The 23,484-nt window shown below is 41.5% G+C and overlaps 1 protein-coding gene across 1 annotated transcript in view; it reads left to right on the forward strand.

Moving 5' to 3' along the window:
- Positions 1-23,484, forward strand: part of NOD1 (nucleotide binding oligomerization domain containing 1) — a 93,826-nt gene that overhangs the window by 64,119 nt on the left and 6,223 nt on the right. The window contains exons 5-11 of the mRNA XM_069730050.1: positions 630-713; positions 4,245-4,328; positions 4,948-5,031; positions 8,442-8,525; positions 14,722-14,805; positions 20,438-20,521; positions 22,371-22,454. Coding sequence (XP_069586151.1) covers positions 630-713; positions 4,245-4,328; positions 4,948-5,031; positions 8,442-8,525; positions 14,722-14,805; positions 20,438-20,521; positions 22,371-22,454 — 588 coding nt within the window. The remainder of the gene's footprint in view (positions 1-629; positions 714-4,244; positions 4,329-4,947; positions 5,032-8,441; positions 8,526-14,721; positions 14,806-20,437; positions 20,522-22,370; positions 22,455-23,484) is intronic.

The raw sequence follows: 23,484 nt of genomic DNA on the forward strand, positions 1-23,484 counted from the left end.
TCCTTTACATGAACTGATAAGAAACACTAAATAAAAAGTGAAATTCCAGGTTGTGATGAAACAAAACATAAAAATGCTAAGGGGATGAATATTTTCGCGAACCACTGTAGATGCAAAACATGTAGGCTGCGTGGTGCAATTAACTGTTTGGCTTTTCCGTGGCTTCCTCTGATTGCGGTGCCCTCTCCTTTCTTCTGAACCACTAACAGAAATTACTTTGGAAATGGACAATAGTAGAAATGATTATGGAGTGGTAGATCTTCTACCATGCTTTAGAAAACTCACTGTGAGTTCAGCTAAAAGAAAAATTTAAAACTTATGGTTCTCAGAACATGGTGATACAAAAACAAAGGATTTTTTGTCGGTTTATATATTGTACAAAATGTTTTTAATAAAATAAAACCTAAATAAAATGATATGAATGATATATTGCTTAATCTGAGCCACAGAATAAAGTTAACACTTCATTTGTGCAGCACGTGAATGGCATACAATTAAAAAGTTAATATAATCAAATAGTTAATGACTTAATAAACTCAAATATGCCAGGTTCTTAAGTGGATAAATCATATTCTGGGTTAATTTGTTTGCACAACTTCAATATTTCATCTATTCTACTTGGAATACAGATTAAGTGTGAATCAGATCACAGATGAAGGTGTCAAAGTTTTGGCAGAAGAGTTAACCAAACATAAGATCATCAAGTTTCTCGGGCAAGTAATATTTTAATATTGGGGTGCATGTACTGATCCTTGTACCTTGATGAAGGTTTGTGATGACCAATAAATGATATATGTGTGTCTGTTTCTGTATGAGTTTAATTCACAATAACTGTGAGACTGCACTTTGGCTGACACTCCACCTAAGGCTTCTTTCACACTAGCGTCGGAATCTCCCCGTCGCAATGCGTCGGGGAGAGATTCCGACGCTAGCGTTTGCTGCATTGCACAATGGGTGCAGCGGATGCATTTTTCCGGCGCATCCGCTGCCCCATTGTAAGGTGCGGGGAGGTGGGGGCGGAGTTCCGGCCGCGCATGCGCGGTCGGAAAAAGCGGTCCGTCAGGAGAAAAAAACGTTGCATGTAGCGTTTTTTTTCCCCCGACGCTCCGCCAAAGCACGACGCATCCGTCGCAAGATGGATGCGAAGTGTGGCAATCCGTTGCAAATGCGTCGTCAATAGAAGTCTATGGGGAAAAAACGCATCCTGCAAGCACTTTTGCAGGATGCGTTTTTTCTGCAAAACGACGCATTGTGATGGATTTAAAAAAAACGCTAGTGTGAAAGTACCCTAATCGGTGTGTGATTATGAAACCCCACGTTGTGGTATCATCCTAAGATCGGTTGAATCAAATTTGAGTGGTTATATGTTGAAAGGTGAAGTGAATAACATCGATTATCTTGTTACAATGACACCTAGCATGGGCTTTGATATACAAGGCAGCAAGCAAACATTAAGGGTGCTTTCATATTGCGTTCCACCCCCTCCGTTCGGTTGCCCATCGGGGCTTATGTCTGAACCTCCCACAAAATACTTCAGGCGTGTATGCCTACTGGAGTCAGACACTCAGACGCAGTAAAAAAATAAGCATGTGCACAGCTCTATACAATGGTGCCCAGGTAGGTTCCAAAACCTTAGTGATATATATAAAATAAAACCTGGCACTCAACTTTTTAAAAAATGATTTTTTTATTTCAAGCGGAAGTGTAGTAACAGCAATATTCCAAGCGGACGTGCAGTAACAGCAAAACGTTTCGGTCATGAACAAGTGACCTTCATCAGTTACTGAAAGTTACAAAATTATCAAAGAAATAGTATGCAAATTAATGAAAAAAATAAAGTGTATACAAAAGGTTCATGGCACTACATTAACAAAATGAATCGTGGTTTGGAGAAAAATAGACACATCATGATGATGCAATATACCAGTGTGGGTAAAGTACTTTACCCACACTGGTATATTGCATCAGAGTCACGTTCCCTATTCTCTATTTTCTAACACACTCACCCTTGTCCAACTTTTCAGCCATAAGCATTACAGTCTGTTAATCTGAGTTAACACTTACTTCACCACCAATCATACGGTATGTACCTTCGCTTGTTTCTTACTATCTCCCATTTGACTGTGCCATGGTGTGTCTATTTTTCTCCAAACCACGATTCATTTTGTTAATGTAGTGCCATGAACATTTTGTATATACGTCATTTATTTTTTTTTCATTAATTTGCATACTATTTTTGATAATTTTGTAACTTTCAGTAACTGATGAAGGTCATTTGTTCATGACCGAAACGTTTTGCTGTTACTGCACTTCCGCTTGGAATATTGCTGTCACTACACTTCTGCTTGCAATAAAAAAAATCATCTTTAAAAAAGTTGAGTGCCAGGTTTTATTTTATATACTCAGACGTAGTAGACAGCGTCTGGGTGTCCGCCTCCAGTAGGCGTATATGCCCCAAAATTATGCACGGTAGAGTGCACTTTTGCTTTGTTGGCACCATTATGCATTATGGCCTATGGCCCCATCAGCACAAACGTCCAAATTCCATTTTGCGGTGGTGGGGAAGGGGGTCAGACCTAAATCCCAAAGGGGCCCACTGAACGGGTGCCTAAACACCATGTGGAAGTACCTAACAACTAGTGTGGAGCAAGCCAGTCTTAGTGTAGTGCTTGCTAAAGTACAGTCAACTGATTCATTAAGTTGGGTGAATTACATGTGTCTGGTAGCTAGCATGTGCCTCTGCCAGACATGTACATAAGTTGCATACTGGCATACATTTATTGAGTAAGTTAAGCCACTTCAGTGCATAACTTATGATTAGAGATGAGGGAATATCTTCGGCTCCCTCCTTATTCGGCAAGCTATAGCGCTTACTGAACAAGCTGCTGTGGGAACTCGGATACCTGGATTTCTCCTACTGATCAGCTGTTCGGCTCCGCAGCTGCATGTGTCGCGGCTGTGTGACAGTCACAGCACATGCATGGAGAGCCTATTTGTTGGGCTTTCCATGTATGTGTTGTGACTGTCACACTGCCACTACACATGCAGCTTCGGCGCTGATTAGCAGGAGAGATCCAGGTATCTGGGTTCCCGCAGCAGTTTGTTCGGTAAGCGCTATAGGTCCCCAACTAAGGGAGCCGAAGATATTCACTCAATTCTACTTATGATGAATCTGACAGGCAGGTGTGGCCACACCCCGCCGCACCCATGCGAAGTCCATATTGGTGTAGTTGGCCATGACTGGCATGTAAATGCCAAAAGTCGCTATGTTTTTGTTCAACCTCTGAGTTAAGGTGTTAATGCAAAATTTCTGTTGTAAATACTTACTTTTCCGCCTGTATTCTTGAAATTTATGGTCCTGATTCAGCATAGCGATAACGCCAAAATTCTGGCATAAATCCCTTTAATGAATGATGAATTCGACAATCTGTGCCATCACGCCTCATTCTCTCCCCAGCTCTGTCCATATTGGTGATGCTGGACAAAACTGGCTCGATAAAAATTTTGCGACTTTTCTAAGGGATTTAAGCCAAAGTTCACAACTAGGAAGGATGGATGTGAACTTGATTGTTCTTTGTTCTCTTCACAACCGATATTACCTGGTGGCAAGTCTGGAACATAGATCTAGTTAACATCCTGATTCGGGACCATAAACGTCAAGAATATGGTGGAGGTAAACTTAGTTTGACAGAATTCTTAGTCGGTTGTTGACTGGAATAAGATTTGTAGCAAGGCACACACCGCTTGTCAGGTGCTCCCGATTCATTCAGAGGTGTGCGCCTCCCAATGATTCACGAGCGCCTGACTCCAACATCCCCCTCATCAAGTCTGGTCTTGAAGAATCAGAGCCAATGGGTTGGAAACAATAAATTAGTAATTTCGAAATGGTCTAGAAACTGCCTTTTCCCTTTCTTCTTGCTTTTTCATCTAACTCCAGCACCCAGATTTACAAGTATACTGGTCAGTCTTGTAGCATCACTTAGGATGTAGCAGGTGTATCATCATGCCATTTCTTGATGACTGGCTGGTAGACGCAGCATCATAAAACCCCTCTTTTGTCAGTTTCGTTTGGACATTAAAAAGGCATTTGCTTTGAACTTTCCAGTGGTCCCTGCCTATACTGCACCAACCCTGCTGCACTACAATGTAAAGAAAGAAATATGTCAGTAACAAAGTATAGAATTAGTAATAGATAAAAACCTAAATATAGGAAATTAACATTTTTATTTTTCTGTAATTTCTAGATTGTACAAAAATCTAATAACAGATCATGGAGCCAAGCATGTGGCAAAAATCATTCTAGAATGCCCCTTGTTAAAGTACTTAAAGTAAGTATGCAGAATATTTTTATCTGTTCTTTTGTTATGAGCATGATTTTCTGAAAGGAAATATGTCACCAGGTTGTTATGTAATCTGAGAGCAGCAGGATGTAGTATGTAACAATATCCATATAATATAGTTAGATGTATCTCTAAAAGCACGTTTAGGTCTTCATGTGGTGGTGTGTTACTTATGTCTCGAGTAGTTTGCTATCATCTATCTGCTATTATAAATTACTAAGGTAACATGGATGACCTATAGTTAGGACAGGTCATCAATGTCTGTGCCGGCGGCGGACGGAAGTGCTCAGTTACGGTGGTGCTTGGCCTACTTATAGTGGCTGCAGCCGGGTACTGCACATCTGTGTCCTATTGATATCAATAAAGGGGCGAATGTGTAGTACCCGGCCGCGGTTACTATGTGGAGGTGGAGCATCTCCATAAGCGCTTCTGGTCACCGAGAACAGCAGATCAGTAGGAGTGCCGCCGGGTATTGCACCCTCACAGGTCAGAGATTGACCTATCCTAAGTATTCTGGCATTTATTCTAATGCTTCTACAATGCATGTGGGTAAAATTGTATTCAATTTTCATCTGACACAGAATTTTATTATTTGCTGTTTGAACAGGTTGGGGTACAATCGGTTTTCTGCTGAAGGTGGAAGACATATTGCACAAGCGTTACAAAGGAGCATCAGTGTTTGTGATGTGGGGTAATAAAAACTTTACATGAATTGAAAAAAAAAATCCTTCCACTATTCTATTTAAAACATTTTTTTTTTAAAAATGTGTGCTTGTGTTCAGCAAAACTTGTAAAGTAAGGCTTATCTATGTGAAGATTTTTTGTTGGGTGGTTTAAGAGAATGACAGCTTGGCATTACGAACACTATAAAGTACATGAAGGATAACTTACCTGTACGGCTACATTTCCATGATAAGTTGTTCGTGAGTTTTTGATTATGCAGATTTTCTGCACCTATTATGTAAATTAGGTTACCGTATATACTCGAGTATAAGCCGACCCCCCCCTATTTTTGCCACAAAAAACTGGGAAAACTTAATGACTTGAGTATAAGCCTAGGGTGGAAAATGCAGCAGCTACTGGTAAATTTCAAAAATAAAAATAGATACCAATAAAAGTAAAATTAATTGAGACATCAGTAGGTTAAGTGTTTTTGAATATCCATATTGAATCAGGAGCCCCATATAATGCTCCATACAGTTCATGATGGCCCCATAAGATGCTCCATACAAAATATGCCCCATATAATACTTCATACAGTTTGATGGGCTCCATAAGATGCTCCATATTAAAATATGCCTCATATAATGCTGCACAAATGTTGATTATGACCCCATGAGATGCTCAATAGACACATTTGCCCCGTATAATGCTCCACAAATGCTGATTATAGCCCCATAAGATGCTCCATAGAGATATTTGCCCCATATAATGCTGCACATGGCTCCATAAAGATATTTGCCCCATATAATGCTGCACATGGCCCCATAAGATGCTCTATACAGATATTTGCCCCATATAATTCTGCACATGGCCCCATACAGATAATTACCCTATATAATGCTTCACATGGCCTCATAAGATGCTCCATACAGATAATTGCCCCATATAATGCTGCACATGGCCCCATAAGATGCTCCATACAGATATTTTCCCTATATGCTGTTGCTGCGATTAAAAAAATAAAAAATCACATACTCACCTCTCAGGCCCCCGGCACTTGCTATACTCACCTTTCCCGTTCCACCGCTGAGCACCACTGTGTCTTCCGCGTCCTCTGTACTGATGTTCAGGCAGAGGGCGGTGCTCACTAATCGTGTCATCACGCCCGCTGACTTGAGCGTAACTGCAGAGGACGCGGAAGACGCAGTGGCGCCGACGGTGGAACGGGGAGCAGGTGAATATCGAGAACTGAGTTATACTCACCTGCTCCTGGCGCGGTCCCTGCACGTCTGTTCCCCGATGCCGGCAGCTTCTTCCTGTAGTGAGCGGTCACATGGTACCGCTCTTTACAGTAATGAATATGCGGCTCCACCCCTATAGGAGTGGAGTGGGGTGGGGTCCATATTCATTACTGTAATGAGCGGTACCATGTGATTGCTCACTACCGGAAGAAGCTGCTGGCGCCGGGGAAAAGATGTGCAGGGACCGCGCCAGGAGCAGGTGAGTATTATTAGACAGCTGCTGCTTCCCCTCCCCTGCCGACCCCTGGGTGTGACTCGAGTATAAGCCAAGAGGGTTACTTTCAGCCCAAAAAAGTTGGCTGAAAATCTTGGCTTATACTCGAGTATATACAGTACTTTCATTTTCTCATTGTTTTTGAGTGTTATTTTTATATGCCTCTTTATAGCGTTTTTGATGTTGCTTTTTATCTTGTCATGTTTTGAATGAAGCTGCTTTCTTTCTGATATCTCATGGTATTTGGCTTCAACAAAACTTTGATAGGATGTGCTGATTTCTGCATCTAATCTAGTCTGTCGGGAAAATCTGCACATAAAACTCAGCGTACCCATAAGAAATATTGACATTTTGCAGTTTTGCTACACACGCCGCAGGCCCGTTTACGCTGAGTAAAAAAGCACAGTGGGCAGGAGATTTTTATAAATTCCATTCACTTCGCTGGAACTGTAAGATGCTGCGATTTTGAAAATGCCGAGCTTCAAAAAACTCATCATGAGAACTTAACAAAATGCATAGAGCACTGTTTTGGTGGGGAGGGGGGGAGAGGAATCCCATCTATTAATTACATCATCTGCCTTATTTTATTACAAATGAAAATCTTAGATCACAAAGTATGCTTGTACTGCACTGTTATTTTTTTGCCTTTGATTTCTGTTAGAAATCGGTGAGCCTACAATTCTTTTACTTTGGTCCTGAGTCAATAATAATTTTTGATGTGTTTAATCTTGTAGCAGATATCTTAAGACTAAGCTTCAGCTTTAGGCCATGTGCACACGTTGCGTTTTTGCCCTGTGGATTTGTTAACAAACCCTGAATCAATCCTGATGGCAGCAAAGTAAATGAGAAACATCATGCTCACGTTGCTTATTTTTGACTTGTAGATTTGGTGCAGAAAATAATCTGTAGCATCAATTCTGTGTGTTTTTTGTCAGCGTCTTTTATCATTGACTTCATTCAAATCAGTCAAAAGCGCAGTGCAAAAAACACCATAAACACGTTACACGCAACTTTGCATCTGCATTTTTCCCAATAAGAGATACAGAAATGGTGCAGACATTTCTGCATCTATTTACTCAAGTGTGCACATAGCCTTAAAGTAACTTTTCCACTAAATGTATCACTTATCCAAGTGTATGATCACTTGGAGGCTTTTTCTGCCGAGACCCTCATGGATTCTAAGAATGGGCTTGCCAAAGTCCTCTGTGTGAATAAAGCATGTGCTTGATCAGCACTCCATCCACTTTGTTGGGGCTGACTGAACCGCCCTCTCAATCTCTCCTACATATGTGAATAAAGCAATATTAAAACATTTGCTCTATCACATCATTCACACAGGAGACTTTGGGACTGTTGGTGTCACCACTAAACATGGGTGAATCGATTTGCAGGACTCTGGTCTATCGGCCAAATCAGTAATCTGACCATTGGACGGGAGACCCTCCAAACCTCTTACCTCTTGGAATTCCCAGCTCTTCTTGCCTGGCTGGAGCAATGTCTTGTCAGGAGATCGGGAGGTAAGAAGATTCACATGTCTCCCACCAGCAGTCACATATTACTGTCCTGGCTGATGGACCAGAGTCCTGTGCATCTAATGTCCCATCTCTAATTCTTGACAGTTGGACCTGCAGTAATAATACGGTCATCACCTAGCCATAGGATAGACGATAAGTGCGGTATATATTTTATGGGAACATCCTTTGCAGTAAGTTTACAGCTCCTGTAACATGTATAGCTTGTCCTCATACAAGCATTAGATTGTTCTTTGACCCTGTTCAAAATATCAGGATCTGCTGAGCAACATCTAATATGCGCAATATGACATTATTATTCCTCTACGCTACTATTTTTATACATAAAATTCCTTAATTTATAATCTTCTGACATTCAAGAATGCATTGAATATACGGTATGTATTTGCAGGATGTGGGGAAATCGTATTGGTGATGAAGGGGCACAGGCATTCGCAGAAGCAATAAGAAACCATCCCTGCCTGAAAGATCTAAGGTTTGTTTTAAGGTTCTAATATTCTCATCACCTACAGTTGAAGTCATTAAGTCATATTTATTCCTTCCAAGTCAGCAAACTAGTTTTTAAAGGAGTGGTCCGAAACCAAAGCTTAATTTAGCCCTTTATGTCAATCTAATGTATTCTAATAACTTTTCTAATACAGTTAAATTAATAATTCACCGATGACATGTATTTGGGGCTGCGCTGATCTCTGGTCTCCCTGCTTGCCGCATTCTCTCCTTTTCAATGCACACTGACAGCTTTTTCTTTTTTTCCGTCTCTTCACTTTTCATTAGAGCCAACGTGGGAGTGCACTGTCACTGCACATTCAGTAGAGCAGGGACTAGCCCAGCCCTGAAATGACGCATCAAGTGACATCCATTTCAACGTGGATAAAGCAGCTGTAGCAGTGACAGCAACCAGTGCCCCTTGATAATGACCTGTTTAAGAATCCCAAGTGCATTATTGGATAATTGAATGAAATGTCTTCAAAATTAAAGTAAAAAACAAAAAACAGGCAGAGTTGAGGGAATATTATTTAATTAAACTATATTAAAAAAAGTGATTATTACATTAAATAGACTTTTAGGATAAATGTAAACTTTAGTTTCAGACCACCTTTTTAAGCAAGACGTGGCAAATCTTTACGTTGCATATGAGATAAGCAATTCTTCCAACAAATGTTGACAAACAAATATTTCATTTATAAATCACTATATCAAAGGACCTTGAAAGGACTATCCAGGACTTTTTGTTTTCTCTTCCCCAGGCTAAGTACTTACTGGCAGGTAGTTACTATCTACTTGCTTGTTGTGCCCTGCGACAATTTCTCTTGCTTCCTTTGACCTCACGTCAACAGAGCAGCTTTGTCTTCCGGTCTGCTTAGTCGATGGGGCATCACTGCCGACGTCAAGCTGATTTACAGTCAGCTCCTTACAGTTAGGCAATGAGAAGCCAGCTGTCAATACCATGACAGTCAGTGAGCCCCATTGACAAAGCAGAGTGGAAGAAAAAGAGCTGCTCTTTCTACATCACTGGAAGCAGGAGAATCGCAGGCAGGAGTAACCACTCTGAGCTAGGAGAGATCATTATAGGGCAGAACAGGCAGGTAGTGTAGTAACTACAGTTGCGCTCAAAAGTTTACATACCCTTAGCACAATTTCTCTATCACCCATGACCCATATCACCCACCCTTCAGAGATAGGGAACCTACAGAATAAAAGGGCGGTACCTCTCCCCCTCATCAGTTGGTTTCCTGTCCCTGACGGGGACCCTTCAGTTTTGGTACCTGGAAGAAAATGCTGTCTTGATGAAGATCTGAAGCTACCCGGGACCGGCCAGTCCGGGTTCTGACAGCGGGGAGGCCCCTGTCACAGCTGGTGCGGTGCACGAAGCCGCTACCGCTGGGACTGAGTCTGCAGGGTGAGCGCAGGGGAAGCGTGGCCACCGCTCTGGAGAGGATGCTGGGGCTTCTGGGTCCCGGCAGGCACACACGTGGACAGCGTGTGCCCTGCTGTGCAGCAAGATTGCCACCACACCGGAAATGGTGAAGAACATCAGGTTTTGCGGCGGGCGCATGCGCAGACAGTGTGCGCCCTGGACGTGGACCAAGATGGCCGCCGCCCCAGATCTAAAAGCAGGGCTTCCGGGTTCCCAGCACGCATGCGCAGGAGAGAAAAGAGGAAAAAAAAACTCTCCCCGAGCAATCCCACCGCAGGAGGGGGAGGGGCCAGAAGTGAGTTGGCAGCAAGTTTAAAAGAATGGTGAGTAGTTAAGCTCTTTGCTGCATGCAGTTCCCAGTGAATAACCATGGAGGACAACGACCAGCAGCTCCAGCAACAACAGCAGCAGAAGCGCCACCACCAGCCACAGAACAGGGATATGCAGAGAAAGAGTTCTTCTGCAGACAACTGGAGTGGTCGATCCAGCAGCCATTCTACACAACGCAGTAAAAATTCCAGTGCAGTGAACCAGTCGCCATCTCCAAAAAGCCTTTTGCAGGATCCTACCCCTCCTGCGTCTGATTGGTGAGTGATCTTCGTGAAAGTTTACCGTTGTAACTGGGGTCCCCTCTCTTCATTTTTATTATGGAAGGAAAAGGTTGGGAAAAACAAAGCACAGGTCTTGCCCCATGTGCAAAAAACCCTTGCCAGAGTCCTGGGATACGAAACTTTGCAACTCCTTTATAGGACAAGTTCTCTGCGAGGAAACCTCAGACTTCGCCTCCGAGCTGAGATCTGCAATTAAGTTGGAGGTCGAGCGTGCATTTAGGTACCTCAGAGGTAAAGGTAAAGAGGAAGGAAACTGTAATATATTCCCAATCCGATTCCTCTATCTTCGGGGGCAGGGGTTCAGATATGCCAGACTCCTCTCCCTCTTCCTCAGATGATGAAAGAAGGAGCCGTCACTGTTTTGCCCTAGATGAGGTAGATGAAGCAGTAAGATCTACTATGGGGGTGCTGGACTGTCGTTTGGACAAAACAGTCCAGGATATAATGTTCATCTGTTTAGTCCAAAAGAGACGAAAGGTACACTACTGTTCAAAAGTTTAGGGTCACCCAGACTATTTTATGTTTTCCATGAAAATTCATATTTTTATTAATAAAATAAGTTGCCAAATGAATTTAAAATCTAGCCCAGACATTGACAAGGTTTGAAAAAATTTTTTTTATTTGAAATAATAATTTACTCCTTCAAACTTTGCTTTCGTCAAAGAATGCTCCCTTTGCAGCAATTACAGCATTGCAGACCTTTGGCATTCTAGCAGTTAATTTGCTGAGGTAATCTGGAGAAATTTCACCCCATGCTTCCAGAAGCCCCTCCCACAAGTTGCTTTGGCTTGATGGGCACTTTTTGCGTACCATACGGTCAAGCTGCTCCCACAACAGCTCAGTGGGGTTGAGATCTGGTAACTGCGCTGGCCACTCCATTACAGATAGAATACCAGCTGCCTGCTTCTTCCCTAAATCTTGCATAATTTGGAAGTGTACTTTGAGTCATTGTCATGTTGTAGGATGAAATTGGCTCCAATCAAGCGCTGTCCACAGGGTATGGCATGGCGTTGCAAAATGGAGTGATAGCCTTCCTTATTCAATATCCCTTTTACCTTGTACGAATCTCCCACTTTACCAGCACCAAAGCAACCCCAGACCATCACATTACCTCCACCATGCTTGACAGATGGCGTCAGACACTCTTCCATCATCTTTTCAATTGTTCTGCGTCTCTCAAATTCTTCTTCTGTGTGATCCAAACACCTCAACCTTGGATTAGTCTGTCCATAACACTTTTTTCCAATCTTCCTCTGTCTAATGTCTGTGTTCTTTTGCCCATATTAATCTTTTCCTTTTATTGGCCAGTGTCCGATATGGCTTTTTTTTTGCCAATCTGCCCTGAAGGCCAGCATCCCGGAGTTGCCTCTTCACTGTAGACGTTGACACTGACGTTTTGTGTATACTATTTAATGAAGCTGCCAGTTGAGGACCTGTGAGGCATCGATTTCTCAAACTACAGGCTCTAATGTACTCGTCTTGTTGCTCAGTTGTGCAGCGGGGCCTCCCACTTCTCTTTCTACTCTGGTTAGAGCCTGTTTGTGCTCTCCTCTGAAGGGAGTAGTACACACCGTTGTAGGAAATCTTAACTTTCTTGGCAATTTCTCGCGTGGAATAGCCTTCATTTCTAAGAACAAGAATAGACTGTCGAGTTTCACATGAAAGTTCTTTTTTTCTGGCCATTGTGAGAGTTTAATGGAGCCAACAAATGTAATGCTCCAGATTATCAACTAGCTCAAAGGAAGGACAGGTTTATAGGTTCTCTAATCAGCGAAACTGTTTTCAGCTGTGCTAACATACTTGCACAAGGGATTTCAAGGGTATTCTAACCATCCATTCGCCTTCTTACACAGTTAGCAAACACAAAGTACCATAAGAACACTGGAGTGATGGTTGTTGGAAATGGGCCTCTATACACCTATGAAGATAGTGCATTACAAACCAGACGTTTGCAGTTAGAATAGTCATTTACCACATTAACAATGTATAGAGTGTATTTCTGAATCATTTAATGTTAGCTTCATTGGAAAAAACTGTCTCTTTTCTTTCAAAAATAAGGAAATTTCTAAGTGACCCTAAACTTTTGATCGATAGTGTATTCCCCCTAAATGAGAATATTCAGGCATTAATTAAGGAAGAGTAGGAGAAACCAGACAGGAAAAACTCGTCAGTACCCTCCCTTAAAGGGAACCTGTCACCCCGTTTTTTCAAGAAGAGCTAAAAATAGTTAAATAGGGGCAGAGCTGGGCTTTACATTAGTGTATTTTGGAGCCTTTATTCCCCACCTATGCTGCTGAAATACCTTTGTAAAGTCGCTGTTTTGGGCTGTCACTCACGCTGGTCAGGTCATATGGGCGTGGTGACAGCGCTGTTTCTCCCCCAGATCTCCGTTGGTAGCGTAGTGGTGTGCGCATGTCCAAGTGGCAAATCCACTGCGCAGCTTCAATGAAAATAGCGCGATCTGCGCTATTCAGCCGTTTATCGTGGGCGCGGCCATCTTTGTGAGGCCGCGCATGCGCAGATGGTTCTTCTCGGCTTCCCGGGGCTTCAGGAAAATGTTCGCGGGATGCCGCACATGCGCAGATGGAGATCGCGGCGGCCATTTTCCTGCAGCCGAGATGTGCGCCTCCTTTCTGCTCCTAAGTGTCATCCTTCGGCTCTGATAAATATGGAGGACTTGTCATCCACATAGCACAACAAAATCTTACGCCCGCACAGTAGCATCGCCGTCCTGCACAGGCGCACTTTCACCGGTGCTGGAGTTACATCTTTCGCCACATATCCAATAATGTGCCTTTCTCCACCCGCAGAGTAAAGTGGACGGGCCGGCGATGCTACTGCACAGGCGCAAGATTTCGTTGCACTATGTAGATGACGCAGGACGAGTCATCCACACCAATCAGAGCCGGATAGTGATATACCTGCCCTATTGAGGGCAGAGCAAAGTACTGCAGTGCGCAGGGCTGGGAAAGGTCAGAGAGGCCCGGTGTCTGCGCACTGCAGTACTTTGCTCTGCCCTCAACAGGGAGATAAAGTACACCTGCGCGGGAGCCGCGACAGGAAGCAAATGCATTACAGAATGCTGTAGATAACCTCCTGATGGCGGTGGCTGCAGCTTACAGGCCAAAAATGGGGTGACAGATTCCCTTTAAACTATCTAGAGAGCAAGATTACAGAAGTTACAAGATGTGGGCCTGTGTTCTTAAAAATGCCAGGGCTGAATTTCAGTCCCAGTCTGGCCCTGATATGTGCTGTTAATATGCTCAGTGAACCCCTACATCAATTCAGTGAGGTGACTTATGTGGAGTTCTGCTTTTCTGGCACCTTAGGGGCTCTGCCAATGTGAAATGACATTCACAAACCATCCCAGAAAAATCTGTGCTTCTTTCCTCCTGAGCTTTGCACTGTGATGGAAAGTAGTTTCTGTTCACATGTGGGGTATCGTCATACTCAGGAAAAATTGAGTAACAAATTATATGGCTTGTTTTCTCCCATTAGCCCTTTTGAATATTAAATATTTGTGGCTATAACAACATTTTAGTGGAAAAAATTAAATTTTTCATTTTCACACCTCAATTTATACAATTCTGTATATAGTGTGTACATGTATTCTGTGTTCTTATACAATTAATCACCTGTGCCTTTAAAATGATCACTACAGTCCTAGATTAATTCCTCAGTGGGTGTATTTTCCAAAATGTGGTCACTCGTGGGAGGTTTCTGCTGTTTTGGCATCTCTGGGGTCTGCAAATGAGATCTGGTGTCTGCAATCTATTCTAGCAAAAATTGTGCCCCAAAATTCAAATGCTGCTCCTTCCCTTCCTAGCCCTGCTGTGCACCCAAACAGTAGTTTCTCACCACAAATGGGGCCTTGTTTGTGGGTTTTCGGGCATCTAAGCAGTTAGACTGCCCACGATCATATATTTGGATAGATGATATTATATTTTAGCCATAAGTTTTTCTGCCAAATACATACTTGGCAGAAATCTATTTGATTACCAACTGCATTCAGGAGGGGGGCTGAATTGTGTCTGAATTAGGTTTAAACAATACATATATTAATAAATAATATTGTATAGTGTTCTTAGTCCTATTACTAGCAATTTTATAATCTAATAAACATCTTGTATTTTTCTCCGTAGTCTGGCCTGCAATGAGATAACGTCTGTTGGAGGTGCATATATTGCTGATGCTTTAAAGCACAATACATCTCTCAGAATATTATGGTAAGTTATGATTACACGTGTCCGCTCTGTGATGTCACTCGCCCAATATAAAACTTGTCCCCACTAGCAGGCTATTACTATCCCATGCATACTCAGTGAGTGCACCATTTGTCCAAAAGGAGTTGTCCACTACCCTTACTAATGGCCCCACGAGGGTGAGAATAAAAAATACGCTCAGTCTTGTGACAATCCTCCATGGTAACTTGCAACCAGTGATCGGCTGCAACATTTACATTTTGTCAGGTGAGCCGGAAGAAACAGTCTCCAAATCCAGCCCTGATTTCTTGATAAATGACTTGTGCATAATAACTAGTGATGAGCGAGCACTAAAATGCTCAGGTGCTTATTGCTTGAACCGAGCGGTTCCTAATACTCGCATGCTCGTTTCGAATAACGAGTATAATGGGAGTCAATGTGTGAAAGCTGAGCTTTTTTCCAGCAGACCCTACAGAGAGATCTTGGGGTGCAGTGAAATGTTCAGATGGATGGGAAAAGTGCTGAATGGAAGGAGAACAGCAAGGGGGAGATCACTGGAAGCATCTCCGACTCCCAGATCGCTGCTGAGAACAATGGTGTCACACTTTTACTCCACTTTAAGGAGTCACAATAAAACAATGCAAACCCACGAGAAATTGCATTTTACAGGAAAAAAAAAAGTCAAAACATTTTTTTTCCTGTGTAATGACTTGTATATAAGGCAAATCTTAAAAAGGATGTTAAAATATATAATTTAAGTAACCAAAATTGTTTTTTTTTCAATTAAAAAATAGGGAATTTCAGTTTCACTTATGAAGGAAGAAAGAAATGCCAAAAATAAGGGACTCCGTTAGACCCTGTATTAGACATAAAGGAGGGCCTCATACACATTCTGTTCAAATTGTCATGTCAGGTACATTTAGACTCAAAGGCTATGCACTTTTGAGGGTTATATACCAAGGAATTGTACTCCATGGAATAATAATCTATGGATAAGCAATATGTAAGGGTATGTGCACACGTTGAGTAACATTCCTGCGCCACTTCTGCATCTCTTGACAAGAAAAATGCAGCTGCAAAAGCGCATGTTTTAGGTGCGTTTTTGCCTGTGTTATTGATTGATTGGTTTGAGTGAAGTTAATGTTAAAAAAAAAAAAAAAAAAAAAAACGCACAGAGAAGTGACTCTGCAGATTATTTTCTGCACCAACTCTGCAAGTCAAAAATATTTAACGTGTGCATCACATTTCAGGTTTCTCTTTCACTTTGCTGGTATCAGGTTTTGCAACAAATCCGTGCAGAAAAAATGCCACAAAAATGCACCAAACCTGCAATGTGTGCACGCAGCCTAAATTTTTTAACATTTTGAGGGTTATATACCAACGAAATGTGCCCAAGAATATGCAATACCCTATGGATGAGCAATATAATATCGATTTTAAATTTTGAACACGTTTTTTGAGGGTTATATACCAATGAAATGGACCAAAGAACACTTAATACTGTATGGCTAAGAAATGTAACCCAGCTAAATTTTTAATCTTTTTTTTTTTAAGTCATATATATCATAAAAATGTACCCCAGAACACGGAATAGTGTGTGGGTAAGAAACAAATGAGCAAAATTTTCAAGCGATGTTTGTACTTTTATATACCACCAAAACTCTATGGATGAGTAATCTAATCCTGAACTATTTTTCTACACTCTTTGTAAGTTTTACATACCACCACAATGCAACAATAATTGGGTTAAACTGTATGTATGAGTCATTGAATTCATCAAAATATTTTCATTCAAATTTTTTTTTAATGTCTAGTTGATTTACGTATACAGTCATAAAGTCTTTGCAGAAGTGCAAAGCCAGATAAACATTTTGAGAAGGGTCATCCAAAAACCCCTGAAATTCAACAGCTGGTGGGCCTCATTAAAATACTTAATATTACGGACACTTTATGTGCTGCTGTCATATGGTGGTGTGGAAAAGTTTTTGGCTAGTCCAGGCTCATTTTTAGTGAGCCTGTCTGCATTCTCTGACAGGCGAAAGCGCCTGTCTGTTGTGATCCCCTGGTGGCAGTAAAAACCCACACAGACAAGATGCTAGTGGCAAGGCAGCACAACACAGTGACAGTTCATGCCAGGTGTAGTTGAAAGCCGCAGAGGAATTAGGGCGTGCATTAGTTTGGTTGGCCAGGTATTGCTTGACCATCTTTAAAAACTTTTCCCTCCTTCTCAAAAATATCCGGTCATCAGGCCCTGGGCTGGTGACATGAAATTGGCTCATTCCTTTGACAGAGAACCTCTGCCTGTGCTGTGTCTCTCTCTGGCCTCACTTCCTTGGTGGTGTAAGGATGTTTACTTCCTGCCGCTAGCATTATTTGATGGGAATTTTTTCAGCATATTTTCGACATTGGCCTTATGGTATAGCACCATTTTAGAAGACACCTCAGGAAGAAGAGATGCAAACTTATCCTTGTAGCGTGGGTCTAGCAGGGTGAACAACAAGTACTCTTTTTTTTTTTTTTCCAAGATGAATGCAATGCGAGGGTCACAGGAAAGGCAGCGGTACATAAAGTCGCCATATGTGCCAAGCTCCATACAGCCAACACTTCACTGTCTCCACCATGATGACGACTCTCCATCTCCTCCTCCCTCTTTCTCTTCATTCTCATCTTCGTCCCATCCACATAGGAGAGATGGGACAAAAGTTGTGTGGCTACTAGCCTCTTTTGCTCTAGCCACGAGCGCCTGTTCTTCCTCTTTCTCCTTCACAACGTCCACCTCCTCATTGTTACCCAATTCGCGCTGAGCAGATGAGGAGACTGGATTTTTTTAAAAAGGAAATAAGTAATACATTTTTATCATTAATAAATTGAGGTCACTTTTATTTAATACTAACTATGAAAAAAAAAGGACTTTATTGCCCAATGGCGTGGCAACGTTTCCGATATAGTATCCTTTCTCAAGTTACCTTTAGTAGCCATTCAAACCTATTTGTGTCAACTTCTGTGCATGTTATCAGGCGAAAATCACCAGGGTATATGAACTTTTGATCAGGGTCATTTGGATGTTTTGGGTTGTCATTATGATTTAAATAGAGAAAACACAGTAGTTTGACGATAATTGGCTTCACCCGACCACTAACCATGAGTGTAGAAAGAGTTTTGGTGTTCTCATTCATATTCTCTGAAAAAGGCCTAGAAAGTAAAAATTCTGCTGGGGTATGTAAACTTTTGAGCACAACTGTACGTACACCATATAGGAGTCACTGAATCTGATGCATATACACCACTTAGGAGACACTGAGGCTGTGTTCTGGCAACAGATGTAATGTCTGCCAATTTGCAGACAACAAAAGAACTACTTTTTCCTCGAATCACAATGTTACTTATAATATAAAATCATTTATTAATTGTGATTCTGACCACGTCATATACTGCATAAAATGTAAGGCTTGCAACATTTGCTATATAGGTTACACCACAAGGAAAATCAAAAAAAGAATTTCAGAACACATAGCAAATATAAATAACAATAATTCAGGCTATTCTGGGGCTATGAAACATTTTATTTCTGTACATAAAGGAGACCTATCAGATTTTTCATTTTTTGGCATAGAAAGGGTTAGTCAGTCACCTAGAGGTGGAGATTGGAAGAAACAATTAGCACTGCGGGAAGCCTTTTGGATTCTGACTTTAGACACTAAACATCCACACGGTATGAATTACAGGAATGACCTTTTTTACATGTATTGAACTAACAGATAGATCTTGCGGCAATTTAAAGTATATATTTATGCAATTTCAGTGTATTTGAAATAGGAGAAAAAAGTCTTGTTATGTGTGTTTAGCTGCAGCCTTTTTCAATGCAATTGATTGCTATGTCTGTGATTGGTTCCTTACTATATATAAACCTGTTCATCTATATGGTATTAGTTCCTATGACTAAGGGCGCCGTGGTGCGCCAGAAACGCGTCAGGCAGAGAGAGTCTCCCTCTCTCTTTTTTAATATTGTTTTTTAAAATGCTTTAATAAATTTTGGATATTTTACTTACACTGGATGGACGTGCTGGATATTCCCTTTTCCTTTCTTCTACTTCAGCTGAAATCACCAGCAGGTACTGCACCCACCAGTTACATTCATTTGCAACGGCTTACAGATGCATATCTCGGCGTGTCAAGCTCCTAACTTTTCCTCTTCCCCCCCTCCTCTTTTCTTGAATGCTGATGTATATAGTCGGTTGAAAAAATTATGTTGACATTTTTCGTGTTTTGCTACCTCACAACCTGGAATTTCACTGTGTTATTTTGAGGGTTTGCATTAGATCATGTTAAGAGCATGCCTACAACGGTGAACATTTGGTTTTCTTTATCTTGTGAAGCTAACAACAAATAGGACAAAATAACTGAAAACTTCAGTGTACATAACTATTCAACCCCTTAAAGTCAGTACTTAGCAGAGCCTCCTTTTGTGACAATTGCAGCTGCAAGTCACTTTGGATAAGAGTCTACGAGCTTTCCAAATCTTGCCACTAAACGTTTTGCCCATTCCTCAAGGCAAAACTGCTCTGGTTCCTTCACCAGAGGAAACCATCTAACTTGAGCAGCAATCTTCAAGTCTGATTACATATTCCCAATTGGATTAGGGCCTGGGCTTTGACTAGGCCACTCCAAAACATTTACATGTTTACTCTTAAACTAATCGAGGGTTGCTTTCGCAGTAGGCTTTTGGTCATTGTCTTGTTGGAAGAAATCGCCGTCCCAGTCTCAAGTCACTGACTGAAACAGGTTTTGCTCAAGAATATCCCTGTATTTCGCACCATCCATCATCCCCTCGACTTTGACCATTTTCCCTGTCCCTGCTGCCGATAAACGTTTCCGCACCATGATGCTGCCACCACCATGTTTCGCTGTGGGGATCGTGTTCTTGGCTTAATGAGCTGCATTGGTTTGGCGCCAGACATAGCGTATATCTTGGTGGCAAAAATGTTCAATTTTGGCCTCATCTGACCAAAGCACCTTCCTCCATACACGTGGGAAGTCTCCCATGTGACTCAAAATGAGCCTTACAATTTTTGTATGCAAGTAAAGGCTTTTTTCTGCCAACTGTTCCATAAAGGTCACCTTCATCGAATGTACAGCTATTACAGTTGTATGGACAGATACTCCTGTCTCTGTTTGAGGCCTCAGCAGCTCCTTCAGGGTTACCTTTGGCTTTGTGCTGCCTCTCTAATAATTATGGCCTTACTTGCCCGGGCTGATAATTTTTCTTGGCAGCTCTCTCTTGGCAGGTTTGCTGTAGTACCATGTTTTTTTCCATTTGTTGATAATGGATTTGATGGAGATCCGGGGGTTCATCACAGATTGAGATATTTTTGTATACCCCAAACCTGACTTGCAGTTCACAACTGTTTTGTCCCTGTCTTGTTTGGAGATCTCCTTGATCTTCATGGTGTTGTTTGGTTAGTGGTGCCTCTTGCTTAGTGGTGTTGCAGCCTTTGTAGCCTTTCAGAAAAGAGGTCACGGTGTATACACTGACAGACTATGTGACACATAGATTGTGTTGTGTTAATGGTATTCTTCTGAATTTATGTAGGCCAATGCTTTATATGAGAACAAATGTAATGTTTTTATTTGATATTTTCAATCTGAATTTTTATAGGTTGACAGAAAACAAATTTACAGATGACGTGGCCCAAAGCTTTGGTGAAACTCTGAGAGTGAACCAGACTCTTCAACACCTGTGGTGAGACCATATATAACAATGGCTGAAATTAGATATTTCCACATTTTAAAATGCCTTCCTTTTTAAATTTCTATTGTATATTGCATGTGTATGTACAGTGGGGCAAAAAAGTATTTAGTCAGTCAGCAATAGTGCAAGTTCCACAACTTAAAAAGATGAGAGGCATCTGTAATTTACATCATAGGTAGACCTCAACTATGGGAGACAAACTGAGAAAAAAAAATCCAGAAAATCACATTGTCTGTTTTTTAAAAATTTTATTTGCATATTATGGTGGAAAATAAGTATTTGGTCAGAAACAAAATTTCATCTCAATACTTTGTAATATATCCTTTGTTGGAAATGACAGAGGTCAAACGTTTTCTGTAAGTCTTCACAAGGTTGCCACACACTGTTGTTGGTATTTTGGCCCATTCCTCAATGCAGATCTCCTCTAGAGCAGTGATGTTTTTGGCTTTTCGCTTGGCAACACGGACTTTCAACTCCCTCCAAAGGTTTTCTATAGGGTTGAGATCTGGAGACTGGCTAGGCCACTCCAGGACCTTGAAATGCTTCTTACGAAGCCACTCCTTCGTTGCCCTGGCGGTGTGCTTTGGATCATTGTCATGTTGAAAGACCCAGCCACGTTTCATCTTCAATGCCCTTGCTGATGGAAGGAGGTTTGCACTCAAAATCTCACGATACATGGCCCCATTCATTCTTTCATGTACCCGGATCAGTCGTCCTGCCCCCTTTGCAGAGAAACAGCCCCAAAGCATGATGTTTCCACCACCATGCTTTACAGTAGGTATGGTGTTTGATGGATGCAACTCAGTATTCTTTTTCCTCCAAACACGACAAGTTGTGTTTCTACCAAACAGTTCCAGTTTGGTTTCATCAGACCATAGGACATTCTCCCAAAACTCCTCTGGATCATCCAAATGCTCTCTAGCAAACTTCAGACAGGCCCGGACATGTACTGGCTTAAGCGGTGGGACACGTCTGGGACTGCAGGATCTGAGTCCATGGTGGCGTAGTGTGTTACTTATGGTAGGCCTTGTTACATTGGTCCCAGCTCTCTGCAGTTCATTCACTAGGTCCCCCCACGTGGTTCTGGGATTTTTGCTCACCGTTCTTGTGATCATTCTGACCCCACGGGGTGGGATTTTGCGTGGAGCCCCAGATCGAGGGAGATTATCAGTGGTCTTGCATGTCTTCCATTTTCTAATTATTGCTCCCACTGTTGATTTTTTCACTCCAAGCTGGTTGGCTATTGCAGATTCAGTCTTCCCAGCCTGGTGCAGGGCTACAATTTTGTTTCTGGTGTCCTTTGACAGCTCTTTGGTCTTCACCATAGTGGAGTTTGGAGTCAGACTGTTTGAGGGTGTGCACAGGTGTCTTTTTATACTGATAACAAGTTTAAACAGGTGCCATTACTACAGGTAAGGAGTGGAGGAAAGAGGAGACTCTTAAAGAAGAAGTTACAGGTCTGTGAGAGCCAGAAATCTTGATTGTTTGTTTCTGACCAAATACTTATTTTCCACCATAATATGCAAAAAAAATGATAAAAAAACAGACAATGTGATTTTCTGGATTTTTTTTTCTCAGTTTGTCTCCCATAGTTGAGGTCTACCTATGATGTAAATTACAGACGCCTCTCATCTTTTTAAGTGGTGGAACTTGCACTATTGCTGACTGACTAAATACTTTTTTGCCCCACTGTATATGTATTTTATTTTGCAAATCTAACAATTGCCCCACGAATCGTATTTAGAATATTGCAGCAGCTCAATCAAGAACAGATGACGTTTTGTAGTTTTTGGATCAAATGTCTATCTCTCACCATGTTCTCCATTTCTGTACATGGCAGGCTAGTTAAGAACCACATCACTAACTATGGCGCCAATATACTGGCAGAAGCCCTGGACCATAATACTGGTTTGGAGGAACTTTGGTGAGTATTAAATCTCATGCTGGAAGATACACGTTCACAAACCACAGGCTAAAAACCACATGATCACTAATTTAGCCACAAGTATGAATAACTATATTGTGCAAGACCACCTCGTCTTAAGTCTAATTTATCTGGCTGCAATTTGTATTGATAGAAGATGACTCAGCATGAGGTCTCTTTCACCTCTTATTACTGAACTAATTTTAAAAAAACTAAACTTGTTGCTAAATTGCAAAGGTCATTATCAGGCCACCAAATCTGAATACTTCTGTTTTTCCTTGCATTTAGACTGGATTTTTAGACAGTATGTGTTCAATAAAAGTGTATGTAATTTTCAACCATGTGTGAGTATTACTACTTCCTTACATGACAAGCTCTCTACAAGATTGCAGCTGTACTGGTGGCTTATAATTTTGTGGGAACAGAAGTGTCTTGAGTATTGAGTGCTTTGTTCTGCCAGCCCTGCTGCCTTCTCTGCATTTAGTAGAATCAGTCGCTAGTATAGTTTTGGCAAGGATAACGATACCTAGAACAAGTTAAAAATTTAGTAACTCTAATTGAATCTTGGCTGATGCAATGCTAAGCATAAATTTGTACACCCCAACAGATTTATCATAACACCTTTTTAGTTTCCTTTCAGAATGAACATTTTCTATGGTATATCATACTACAAAATACTTCCATAAATGTGTGCCATTTATTGCAAAAAAATTATTTTGCACACCCCAAAAATAATTTCCTTAACCAATTCATTCAAGACCATGTTGCAAAAATGAGTACACTCCAATGAAATATTTAGAAGCAAAGCTACAGTCAAGACAACAAAATTTGAATGAACAAGAATGTAACCACTTGTAAGTGGTAAGGGCATTACTTAAAGAAAACCCTTTCCCATTTCATGCTGTCAGCAATGGCACCATATAGAAGAGAAATGTCACAAAACCTAGGAAAGAAAATAATGCCTTTTACACAAGGAATATGAAGGCTCCAAGAAGATCAGGAAGACTTTCCTTAGCTGTCCCATCTGACC

The sequence above is a fragment of the Ranitomeya imitator genome, chromosome 6, assembly GCF_032444005.1.
Source record: "Ranitomeya imitator isolate aRanImi1 chromosome 6, aRanImi1.pri, whole genome shotgun sequence".
Classification (NCBI taxonomy): Eukaryota; Metazoa; Chordata; class Amphibia; order Anura; family Dendrobatidae; genus Ranitomeya; species Ranitomeya imitator.